The sequence below is a fragment of the Boleophthalmus pectinirostris genome, unplaced genomic scaffold (assembly GCF_026225935.1).
Source record: "Boleophthalmus pectinirostris isolate CB_2022bp ecotype Guang Dong unplaced genomic scaffold, ASM2622593v1 HiC_scaffold_11, whole genome shotgun sequence".
Lineage (NCBI taxonomy): Eukaryota > Metazoa > Chordata > Actinopteri > Gobiiformes > Gobiidae > Boleophthalmus > Boleophthalmus pectinirostris.
This window is the reverse complement of record NW_026570994.1, coordinates 8,789,703-8,803,032: the sequence shown is the minus strand read 5'-3', so window position 1 is coordinate 8,803,032 and position 13,330 is coordinate 8,789,703. Positions and strand designations below refer to the sequence as shown.

The 13,330-nt window shown below is 38.9% G+C and overlaps 1 protein-coding gene and 1 non-coding gene across 3 annotated transcripts in view; both read right to left on the bottom strand.

Moving 5' to 3' along the window:
* LOC110153259 (FERM, ARHGEF and pleckstrin domain-containing protein 1-like) overlaps positions 1 to 12,720 on the bottom strand; it is a 56,929-nt gene extending 44,209 nt beyond the window's left edge. For both annotated transcript variants that reach the window (XM_020917141.2, XM_055165141.1), the window contains exons 1-2: positions 12,512 to 12,720; positions 5,256 to 5,478 (exon numbers count right to left, since the gene is read on the bottom strand). In XM_020917141.2, coding sequence (XP_020772800.2) covers positions 5,256 to 5,429 — 174 coding nt within the window. In that variant the 5' untranslated portion in view covers positions 5,430 to 5,478; positions 12,512 to 12,720. The remainder of the gene's footprint in view (positions 1 to 5,255; positions 5,479 to 12,511) is intronic.
* A 289-nt stretch (positions 12,721 to 13,009) lies between these two features.
* On the bottom strand, positions 13,010 to 13,083 carry trnai-aau (transfer RNA isoleucine (anticodon AAU)). The gene has a single exon. It is a non-coding gene; the product is annotated as a tRNA-Ile (tRNA).
* Positions 13,084 to 13,330: the final 247 nt, after the last annotated feature.

Genomic DNA, 13,330 nt, shown 5'->3' with positions numbered 1-13,330 from the left:
TATAATCCCACCACAAAATAGTTTCCCTTCCACATAAAACATGTAAACCTCATCAATGGAAATGACCTCATGGTACACTGCGCAAATCTGGGGCAGCGGGCTTTACTCGAGTGGAAAAAATCCGCTACTATTTTATAACATGGTTCCAACTACAACTCAAGTAAACATAGTACTGGAAGGACTAATACTGGAAGGATGTTTTGACAATGGTTAAAGGAAATGTACAGTGGAATCAGGCATCCTCTCCAGTGTGAATTATTTAACAGGTGGGAGTGGACAAGTCGATATTAATAAATGAACATTCCCAGCATGTGGTCACTAATGCATGTATGTAGTATGCTGACAATAACAAATAATACTGTATACTGTCTCAGTTCATAGGCTGAATTGCTGAGACTATAGAAAAACTGGGTAGTAAGAGAATATGTATGCTTTTACCAATATTTGCACTAATACTAACTGCAATCCTGTACAGGCAAAATGTTACCAGAAAGGTCCTAAAACACCATACTTTTAACAAGAATCCATACACCATAAAACTTGTCACTGAACTGTTATACCTTGAAGATTTTCTCCCAGAGCAAATATAAATTCCACCTTAAAACCTCCTGGGAATTTGAAGGAGAAAATCCATTCATAGCACAGAAGGGGGTCTGCATTCTCAAGTGTAAGCCTGAGGATATAGTGGATTTTATAGGGACATAAATTTGACCAAGCATGTCAAGCTTATGGCGCACAGAATCTGAGTGCTACCGTCCACTAGTATGCATTATAATATAGAACACTGATAAAATATTGTGTTATATTTTGTTAAAAAAAACATTTTAGGCTATTTTCTGATTTGCTATAATCGTTGTTTCCTCATCAAAAACATACCTGGAGTTGTGTTTTGCTTCATTCACACATGTTGAACACACAAATCCTGCATATTTAGGGTGAGTTAGGTTACGTCCACAGGACAATGCTGCTGGATTTTTTTTTTTTTTTTACGAACTGAAAAAAATTTGCATCCACACACGTGCGAGATCAATAAATATTCATGTCCAGATCAGAGTACTGAGTAAAATTATGTAATACATCTGAAACACCTTTATGTGGCACTCTAAACAATGATAATAATATTTAATAATGCATATCTCATTTTTTTTATTTAATTTTTTTTTTAACTTTAGGGTAATTTAGCCTAATTTAGCCGTTTCGTTTTGCAAAAGTTAAACAGTTTTCCTTTTTAGCCATAAGATTTGGATGAGAATTATTAGAATAACCTGGTCTCAAAATCTAGCAGTTTAATTACCCGTGCATAATCTTTGTTATTGATCTGTGTGCGTAATCTGCGGTTTGTTTGTCCACGCGACAACGCAACACCGACGTTCTCAGATTTCTCCACTCTGGAACCTGTTCTCAAAAAACACAGTTTTCGCCCACCCAAACCGCCGGCTCCGTGTAGACGAAAGGCCAAAACAAATACAAACTTCACGTTTCGACCAAAAAACGTTGTCGTGTGGACAGGCCCTTATTCTCTCAAACAGAAAACACTTTACGATGTCATGCAGTCATAAAGGAAGTGCTCCACTGTGATTTCTGCATACACCTTCACTGGAATCATTTCAGATAATTTCAGACCACAAACTGCTAATCTCTACTAAACTGAAGGTAAAACGTAGCTGTTAACTTGAAAACTACCACTTCATGACATCACAAAGTTGAACAGAGCATTTTTACCTTTTGAGTAATCCTTTATTATTACTTTGTCTACATCTCCAAACATGTGTGAATGAAACAAAACACAACTCCAGGTAGGTTTTTGAGGCGGTAATGACATTATAACATGGCTTAAATCTCACAGGAGTCAATTTCGTGTAATATAGGACCTTCACAGTTTAAATTGCCTCATTATTAACAAACTACATTAAGGTCTAAAATTATTTTTCTCATTGTACAGGGGCCAAGCTGAATTTTCAAGATAACAATGCTATTTAATGAGCTTGCCTCCTACTCTATCTCCCTCAGAAAATGGGTAATCAAGTTCCCAAGCTAGCTGCAGTCTTATCTTCCAGTTCACACCTACACAGAAGCCATTGTACCCAAGAGCACACAGTCAATGCTACGACAACGCTTCTTTAACTCAATATTAAGTTGGCTGGTTTGCTCCACATTTCTGCCACATATGTTTTGTTTTTTGTCAGGATTTTTTGCTTGGATTTGGCGGATCTCGACAAGAAAATTCTCAACTGAGTGCATGCAAATGTCAGCACAGACTGTTCTCAGCTGATGCCATTTGCGGTTAAACCTATGACATGTGGAAAAGGGGAGCTTTGTATGAAGAGGAGCGAAGAAGTCAAGCTAGATTTGCGATTGGACTTCGAAAATTCTCCTCGTGTGACATGTTTGCGGATTGCATCTCAAAAATGTACACAAATTCGCAGACACAACCCCAGACGCTAACAACCACATACATTCTTAACATTTTTTGTAAGAGGCAATTACAGCGACCCGAACTGGCAGCCCGGGATGTTCTACACTCCAGTGAAGACAAGCCCTCTCCACTCCTAATTATCATGACAAGAAGTCCAATTCTGGAACGATAATACAGCAGCTGGGTTTTATTAAGAAAATGGCTGAGGCTGACAAGGGCACGGAAACACGAAAGGAAGAAGAAGAAGCCAGGAGTTCTAAAGGATACACCCAAATATGTCAATTAGAGTAGGGGAGAGATTTTAATTCGGAAGCTGCTATAGGCAAGATGAGCATATGTGAACATTTAATCTGAATGTAATTTTTCTGGTTTGGAGGTTCGCCACCTGCTTGTCTCCATAGAGATGTTTTTCCTTGGTCTGGATGGTTACATGGAACGGTACTGCATTTGTAAGCCCGGTATCTTATCCAATATCAAGTCTTAACTATGTGCGGGCTCGCCTCTCCTCAGATCTGTCTTGTAACTTGGCCTGGTTACTTCCAAACATTTCTTATTCAACATACTCTAACTCTGGAAACAAGTTACAGTGCACACATTATGAACCAGCATTATGTCATTCCATAACCGAAACTGCATTCTTAGGACCGCAGGGTATCTCGAGGTTTGACTACCTCAAATTTAAGACTTTTTTAAAGACTTTTTAAGATCACTTAAATGAAAATTAAGACCAACGTCGCACTCATTATGCAGGCGAAAAACACCAGGTCTAATTCTAATAATGACCAACCAACTACCAGTACTACATCTAGAATCTAAGGCTATGTTTATATGATGACGGTCCTAACAGAAGACACAAAAGTGACGTAGTGTATTCACTTTTTATTTCACATTTAGACGAGCGTTTTCGGGAGGAAATCTGCGTGCATACAGTGATGCAAAAGTGTGTGGAATTCGATTGGGTATGCATGTCAGGCAGCTCGGTGGTGACACCAGGTAGTGACGTATGTGACACAAACATGGACGCGACGTGAGCAGATCTGACCAGAGTTTTGCGTCTTGGGCAGTGTGGACGAAACTGGTTGTTTACTCATTGCCGCTGACTCCAAAAACCAAAGTATTGTTTGCGCATACTTCAAATTAGACGTTCATTCATGTTACATTATTTCACTTTTTTTTTTTTTTTTTTACCCTCCCTCCATTTAACATTGCACTGCAGCCAGGTTGAGTAAACAAAAAAAAATAGGCTAATGAAATTTAAGATCTTTGTGAAAAAAATAATACTTGATAATTTAAGACTTTTTAAAGGCCTTAATTTAGGAACATGAAATTTAAGACCTTTTAAAGACTTTTAAGACCTCACAGCTACCCTGGAATGGGACAAAAACAACTTTTAGTATGCATTGCCAGTTTACTACTATGAATGACAACTATGTGTTCTATTCCCTTAATGCAACTATAGGCTGTAGGTGTGGCGTGATTGTACAGGAAGTTAGCTGATCTCCCAGTTCCGCTCCTATCCAGGAAGTGAAGATAAGGTAATGTTCAAGTGCCCATGTTTAGGCTGGATAGCAAGCTTCAAAAGATTTTACTTGTTTGTCTGTAATTATTTGGGTATTTTTCATTTTCTTGATGAGTTACTCGCAAAAACAAGAACAAATCAAAACAAATATTCAGAAATTCTAGTGGTAGAATTACTGGAGAGGTAATTATTGGAGTCATTCCCGCTGTGGATCAACACAATTTGTCTAAGTAAGGGTTTGAGAAAATTAAGTTAAACAAATTACTTTTCTGTTCTGACCATCCAAGGCTGCTGTATTTAGAAATCTGGCCTTATTGTACAATTTTACCAAGTTATTCCAAATCACAACTTGACCACTCCAAAACAAACTTTGAAATTGAATCAAAACTCCCTATAATTTCTCAGACTTCACAGATTTTATGATAATATTAACCTTGTGGACTGACCTAAATGTGAATAAACAAGACCAGATGCTTCTATAACCAACCTCAACGCCAAAGTGCATGCAAAGTTTATATTTGAATAACAGCGCTCATTTCTCACACATTTGCATTTAACAGGAGCAGGGTTGGAGTGGTTTAAAGTCCTGCCAGATAAAACAAGACCGAGGAAGCCCAGCCCAGAAGGCATCTCTGTTACTTTTATACTGCTCCAAAGCCTGTGTGTGGTTTAAGATTGTAACTTTGTAGGCAAGTACAGACATGAGTCATATGAACCCTCAGATTGACGTTTCCAAAGTTTGACAAATGGACGTTTATGCATATGTTTCGAACAACAGTTGTAGTTCATGTTGTAGAATTTGATTTCCAAAGTTCTAGCTGGAGGGCAGGGACCAAAGAGGAAGAGATAATCATTCTGAAAGAACATTTTTGATCTATTTTTTCAGCATGGAAACGGGAACTAAATCATTTTATTCAAGTTTGTAGCAGTCTAAAGTTGTTCCTCACTTTCTTAGCATTCCAGTTACTCACCGCAGTGGGTTTTTAAGCACTATTCACAACTTATTATCAATAACGGAAAAACTTCTATTCAACTAGCATACCAATTGTGCACTTCTTGGTTCACAGAGGTTAAAACGCTCATAATAATTAGATACAGCAGTTTTATTTTGACCTTAGAACGGGTTATACTAGGATAAAGTATCTCTAATGTGGCAAAACAAATTTTACTTTTACTTTCCGGCGCTTGTTTACTTTCTTACTGTACTTCTACTTTTAATTTTTCTTTATAAATCAAGAGATTCTTAGCTTCTTAGCCCTCAAAACATACAATATTATGATATCAAATGAATGCAACCTCCATAATGTGATTTGGACATACCGATATTTGAAAAACTTCCTGTGTGTCGTCCAGCATCTGTACCCGGATGGACACTAGTCTTCCTGGAGGCTGGGCGGGAGGGCGTAGGCCGGGCTCCAGAGTCGACACTCCAAAGCTCTCTGGGGCGCTCAGCCTCTGTCCCGCTGTGGAGGGGCGGTCTACCGGTTCAACCATGACGGAGGGACAACAGGGACTCTACGGCGTCAGGGATTTCTGGTCAGGTCTAGAAAAGAACGGAAAAAAAGGACAAAGTTAGAGTTTGAAAATGGCATTGGTGATTATAATGTGGGATTGCCGTTTTTATGTGCAGTTTTAGCATGCTAGTCTATGATTTGTGGCTTTTTAAGTTTTGGTTTGGTGAATAAGCACATTTTGCTTTTACTGTATTGCTTCACAGCCTACTATATAGCTTCGGTCTGTTACACTTGAAGTCACTGTCCACTTATGGAAACTAACAGGTGGGGGACCTATGCACCAGAAAAGTTCCACATTTTCACATGGGTTGTCAAAAACATTGAAAATCAGATACTAGGGGTGTTATGATATCCAAGTCTCACGATACAATATCATCACGGTATGAACCTCACAATACGATATTTATTGCGATATCGTGGGAAAGTTCAAGATATGGTGGGGAGGCTCACGATTAGGGATGTAACAATACCCAAATCTCTTGGTACGATATTTTCACGGTACAATATTTACTGAGATATTTTGTGGAGGCTAACAAAATTGTTAAGATGTGACTTTTTCCTCTTAAAATGCCTTGACAAACCTTAATCCAAAGAACTAAGACTTAAAAGTGCTTAGAACTGTTATTTCTGCATGTAGTCTTCACTGAAATGGAGCAACGATCATGGTCTATGTAGTTCTCTCTGTCTTTTTTTAGCTGTTGCTGCTCCATAACTCTTAATTTAAGCAAAGAGACTTGCAATTCGATATATTGCGATGGTCCACAATATTATTGTGAAAACTTTGACGATACGATATCACCATATGCCGGTTATTGTTACATCCCTATCAGATACTAATTGATACTAAAACTAGATACTCATTTCAGCAAGTATCAATTGTAAAAAGGTCACATTCACAGGATAGAAATAAACATCTCTTGAATGGCTTTAAAATTATCTTGAGCTGAAGTATAAAAGCAGATAGACTAAAATACACTCATGGACCACTACTGAACCTACTTGGACGACTGAGGGTTTATACAGAAATAAGGCCACATGGTTATATAAAAGAAAGTACTACAATTTAATGTTGAATATCTAAATTTATTGTTGTGTTGTTAAAGAGTGTTTCTTATTATCATCGTGGTATCAGAATCAGTATTATTGAGTATAAAGTCAACTCCTTACTTAATGTCGAAATTGAGTTTGAAATGTTTGTATCATGACAACACTGATACACTGAAATACTACACCTACGACTTTTAACAAAGGATCATGTTAAAAATATTTCCTTTGTTAAAAAAAAGGAAACATGAATCTGTTAGGGCAATTCAGAAACAGTTGCACAGATGGTAGATAGAACAAAAACAACAGCACATTTGTGGACATACAAAGTGGTACATTACTGGCAGTTGTTCACTGAACTTTTGCATGAAGGTTAAAATTTGTCTTTTATAAACTTTTATACGGAAAGGGTGGGTCTGTGGCGATGCAAAAACTACCGTGGGGATGTTTAATTGTCCAAATATGCTCCAAACATTGCCACACTGGTTCAGTCTGAATTAACTTGGCATTGCGCAGACAAGGGTGTTTCCTGGGGGATTTTTAATATCTGGTTTTGCACCACATAAAGAGTACTGGGCTTTATAGAAAGACAAAACCAGCTAATTTGTGCCTACTTCCAGCCTAGCCAGACGTGTGTCACATTTTCCCGAGGAGCAACCATCAACACAGGTGGGATTATGGCTGTTTCCGCGGATCTTTCAGAAACTCGTCCAGACTTGAAGAACGCAGATGAGATGAGACAAGATACAGTCTAACAACACAATAGACCCCCCCCTCCTCTCCCCCCGTCTCTCTTTTTTTCACAGACTAGACTTGTCAGCGCTCCCCACCTGCACCCCCCACACTTGATAACCCTCCGCCCCAAACAATAAATATCCGCAGATGACATCACGGAGTAGGAATGCTTCAGAAGACAGCCAGAGAAGGGGGAAGAGGAGATGACGCTGGCACGACTCATTGCTCGTGTCTTGTGGGTCAATTAGTACATTTCTGCATCCTTAAAAACAGACAGTAGAGCTCTATTGTCACAAATCAATGAGACCACGACACAATGAGACAATACACAATAGGGACCTTTTGAACTTTGTAACTAATTAACAGGTTAGATGAATCCCAGTGAAAGATGGGAGAACTTTTCTGGTGGAAGGTCTGCCACATGTCCATATGCATCAGAAAAGCATTACAATGTTCCAAGTTACAGGTCAGATCTGAGGAAAGGCAACCAGAGCTGCAATAAATCCATAATAAATTAAATATTTATTGGGTCATTAGGAACATTTCAGGCAGAGCAGCAACAGCTCCATGGAGACAAGCAGGTATCAGATCCTAAACTAGAAAAGCTTAGAGTCTAGTAAGTTTACAAACCATTCAAAACCTTAGCTGTAATTATATAAGCCTATCACAATAAATACTCTAAAACCATTTTTGGCCGTAAATATTTACTTGGGTACTATTTCCTTGTACTTGTGGCTACCTTAATCGAACCTTCATTCTGCTTTAGGGTTTGGTTTCAATATTATTGTTTATTATTGGTTATAATTAATCAGGACAGGCCTATAATTATAGTTAATATGCGGTAAATCAAAACACATGTAAACAAAATGTTGTCAGTGGAGCCTTTAAGTTTAATTGGAACCAAGACGCTGCTATTTATTTATTTTTTTATTTTTTATTTTGCAGTAGCGAGACCAGTGCATTGTGGTCTATGCTCTAATCTTTCATTTCAACTTTCTACAGTCATATATCATCACTGTTCACTTCCAGTAAACACATTTTCCATAATATGTTTGGGCTTTCAAGCTTAAAAATTATACTCCCTCAAAATGTCAAGTTTTATTTAGATTCGAAGTCCAGAACGCATGGTTAAGCCCCAACAGCCCACACAGGTCTGTAGGTTTTCATACGTATAATTTGCGGTTGCTTATAGTATACAGTATATATTATGTAAGTTTATTTTCTGACACAATATTTAGGTACTTTGTCATCCTTCTTTTCCTTTTCGACTTGACCTATGACCTTTTCAAACATAACCTACCTACAGAAACACACAAACAACAAAATCATTCACAATTCCTGCATCCACACCCTGATATAGTTACCTTTCTCTCACGCTTCTTATTCCCAAAGTGAAACTACGCCAAACCGTTCCACACCAGTGCATATGGCGAGTAAGATATAAACAAAACAGACTTATCATTTTACCTCCACCTGCTACACGACCAGGGCCATAAAAGCTGAAATTGGAGTCTATCCAATGAAGTGCTTTAACAATATGGTGAGCAGACTTTCAGGTTACTCATTACACCTGTGGGAATGTAAATTTGTTCTTCCTGCGCAAAGAGAAAAAAGAAAGATACGGAAGTGTCTATTATGTATGTCACTAGGCTGGCTTTGTTTAGAAGAGATAATTCAAGATAAGTGTAAAGAGTCAATGGTTAAGGCTGAGTGAGCACGAAGAAGCAGACGCCGTTCTCACAAGTAAACACTGCTTTAATTATATGTTTTGAGATTAGAAGTACTTTGTGGGCAATAAAAAGGCGAGAGACTGAAAATTTATTCTTGCACGAAAGGATCATCAACCATTTCCAAGTAGAAGACATACATGAGGATACAGTTGAAATGAACAATTAGAATATCGAGTATTGTATAAAAATTAAATAAAAAACTGAAGGGGTTGCAGAAAGTAATAAAAAATTATCCTACAGGGCAATCTTCCATTAGAGAGTGATATTCCAGTAACTGTTTGCACCATTTTGTGTAATGTTACAGTCCATTAACTTTGTGTGATACAAGTTGGATTTAAGACTGTGGTCAGACTTGGACTCTGGAAATAGGACCATTTCATTCAGATGATTATCGCACAACAGTTTAAGCTTGATTTGTAGAATGATTTCAGTTTCATATTAAAAAACAAGATAGTCAGATAACTAATACGGGTCTATTAAGGAGGTGGTACTGTGCAAAACTGTTGTTTTTTTTCCCTTTCTCTCATGTTATAATGTTGTTCCCTCATGAAAAACGTGCCAGCAGGGATTTTACGTATCATCCATTTTCTTTTCAGTAATTTAGCGATCTCTCCCGGGCCCTATTCGAACCTTTCTTATGATTAGTTGTAAGATTCTGTCCAATACTCAGCCCACAAACCTACGTCATCCATGCTCCCACAAGACAATTATCCATAAATATACAAAAACGCAACAACTTGACTGTTGTGGTGTGCAGTAGTTTCATTAGTGGGATGCAGACTGATTGTGTTGTGATAGCGCTATGAAGGGGGAGTGACTTAGCATGGAGAGCAAAGGTAAGGAAGACTCAGAGCATCAAAAACTAAGGTAAAACTTATTAAACATATCAAAACAATCTAAATCTAAATGTGTTGGGATACAAAAAATCTGAGCACGATGCATGCTTCCAATAGACAATCTAAACCAAAAAAGAAAAAAAAAACAAGTGAACAATGAAAATAATACATGAACATTAAAAAATTCCACCAGTTTTGCCAAAATTTTTTCCCACCTGCCTTCACCTTCCCTGGCGACACCTCATTACCACCAAAACTCTAATCTCCTAACCACAAATTCCTGCTTTAAATCCTCAAGTCTACTAAAAGCAGCCATTTAAGAGTAGAAAATAAAGATATTGCATCATCATCCAAATTAAAAGAGAGAAGGACAGAAGCTGAGAGGAATATTGAGTGAGCTTGGACCAAGAGCTAACAAAGGACCTCACTGTGGGAGCCAGCAGTCTTTGAACCAGTTTGAGTTGAAAAGTTCCCAAGAGCTGGTTTAGGAGGCCGGGGCATGGGAATGGGATACTTGTGCATGCGGACACACGCGCGAGGAGGAGTGCGAGGGGGAGGAAGAACAACAAAGGTTACCAATCCGGTTTCAACACCAGCAGCAATTGGATGCTTTTAAAAATAGAGAAGAGGATGTATAGAGGAAGTGGAGGGTAAATTATATGCAGACCTACGTGTTACATAATTTTGGGAGGGATGGACACGGTTGGCTGGAAAGAACATTGATAAAAAAGACGTTATTTGGTCTATCGCAACTTGAAAATCTGGCCAGTTATGGATTAGATCACAATTAGTGTCACAGGATACAAATGTGCATTACGTCTGTCGATCTCCATGGAAACAACCAGGTGAATGCATGTTTTTCAAGGTATTTTTGAGAAGTACAAAACACCTGTAATTGAAGAAATGAAAGACTGTGGAACATTGCAAGAAAAGCAATAACATCTCCACAGAGACAAGCAAAAAGGTCACACAGTCCACTTTTAATTGGAACTATAGATTCAACTCCAAAACAAGACACAATATTAAAGTCCTATTTCATGAGTGTTCAATATATTCACCAAGCCAAAGAGTTTATACCAAGGTAGTAGCGCAGCCCATATATTATTATTATGTCTACCACATGGTCCACCCTTATACAATATGGAGATAGGAGAACAAAGCAAGAGAAAGGCTGTCTGAGGAGTTGAGTGGTAGTACAGAAAAACATGTGGGCGATGGAAAACAGAATTTCCACCAATGCTTTAACGTTAAAAGTAGTCCTAATATATTGGATGTCACTCCAAAAACGTGACAACCTTACAAGTGGAAGCACCGATCAATACTTGACCTATGCCACGCTTTATCAAGTTGACACTTCCTAACCATTACACTCGTATATGGCTCTCCAGAGAAGCAAGGAGGACAGTCGGAGCTTCGTCCATTGTTGTGTGTATGCGATATTGATTTAGAAAAGTGAATAGCCAACAGGGAAGTCATTACCACCCCCGTTTGGGATCAAGGTGGCAAACAGTCACCGATAGCTGGGACGGGTGGGGGTCTGTCCTCTTCAGTTTGTCACCCAGGCTTGCGGTGACCTTATCAGACATGGGGGGTGAACCAGCTCCCAACATTTGTTGCCCCTTGAGATCAATGAATTAATTGTAGATGTCACCTGGTAGACGCGATATAGGAGTGGACAGATGGTCAAGGCTCGCCGATTCCCTTACGAATGAATGAACTGGGGTTGAACCATTTGGGGAAAATGTCTAATTGCGATTTTTCGGACAAGCATTGCAATTACATTTGTGATTTCTTTTTTAATAAAAGGAGTCTGTTCACACTTCACATTAGGCAGATTCAGAAAAACTGACACACTAATACAAGAATCACATTTCAGAACAAACTACAAATCAAAACTGCAGGATACTAGCTGTTTTTTATGTAAAATAAGACAGGGTATTTTGTTGTTGGTGGAGAAAATGATGATACTGCAGCCTTTTGGGATTTGCATCTATTGAAATTGCGACTTTGATTAAATTCTCAGCCCTAGGATGATTGATGAATCAGGTCTTGCACTGCTTCAACAAACAAGCACAAGGTTGTGAGTATTTCAAGTACAGTAGGTAAAGTCAGGACTGGAAATGTAGGTTAGGAGAGTAATCCTTTAGGCACCAGAGTCAGTAGGCTAAAAGGCAAGCTGCCACACTCCACAGACGTATGTTGTAAGTGCAAAGACTTGTGAAGATAAACATGCTGTGGGTGACAATATTTCCAACTATGACAACAATGCAATCTATCACGAAGAGGCAGGTAGCAACAGATCAGGGAATGGTGCATGACTTAATTGATCAAAACAAAAAACACTAGGTCTATGTCAAATTTAAAAAGTGTTTTCTTTGTAGAGAATTAGACAGGTAAAATGGTATTACACTGATTAAGCATAGAGGTTACAGTAAGTAATAATACAGGGAGACCTCCTACTGCTCAGCCGATTAAGAAAATGAAGCGACAGATTGTGAGTGAAGCAAGCTTATTCAATACCTATGCGATGGGGTTGGTCATGCCACGCACATGTATTAAAAATGGCAACGTGGTTAAGTCAGTACAGAGCGAATAAATGCATGCTACGTTTTCTCCCCGTGTAGTTTTGTTCAACACGAGACACAGTTCCTCAAGAAGACAGTCAAGGCGCTACGTGCAACCTCGTTTAGTAGTCCCGGAGAGCGTGATTTCCTTACCCGTGATTCTCCTCTGCTCCACAGATTGTCCCCAAGTAAAGGTTTTATTTTCCACCACGTAACGTAAATCCCAAACCGCGCTTCTTGAGAGAAAAGTTGCCCGCAGAAGTCCCCTGCTCACAGCCGCAGCTCTCACTCTCGGCTGGGACGTGCTTTCGGAGCGGTGGCCATTGAGACAAATGCAGGGAAACGAGCATTGAGCTTTCTACTGGAACAATAAAGAGCAACACAGTGCCTCCAGCACTGGCACCCGGCACTACAGTGAGAGCCAGCCCAGGCTCACGCAGAGGACCAGCGAGAGTGAAGCAACCGCGACACCCCGTGTTGATACGGGAGAACTGCACCGGTTTTATGAGGGAGGAAGAGCCTATTAATAAGAATTAAAAAGGAGAGCTGTGGTTTGAACATTTCAACATGCATTATAATAATATAGCACACAAAAGGTGGGGTGATGGTCATTTTCAAAAAAACATTCAAAGAAAAATGAAAAGATGTGGCTGGCCCGTACGGGGATCGAACCCGCGACCTTGGCGTTATTAGCACCACGCTCTAACCAACTGAGCTAACCGGCCATGTTGCGCTATCATTTCTCTAACCTTTATCATCCTGTCTATACAATGATCTTATAACATTAAATTGAATGTGGTCCATACACCTAGTTTTCCCAGTATTCTGACTATTATTCGCCTCATTGTTTTGTCAATAGAGGACATCATTATACCATTATTATATAACAACTTATTTCATCCAAATTAGTTAAGAAATAAATATGCATCAGTGTTTGAGGGAATGTAGAGATGCAGTTACCCTGGTTAAATG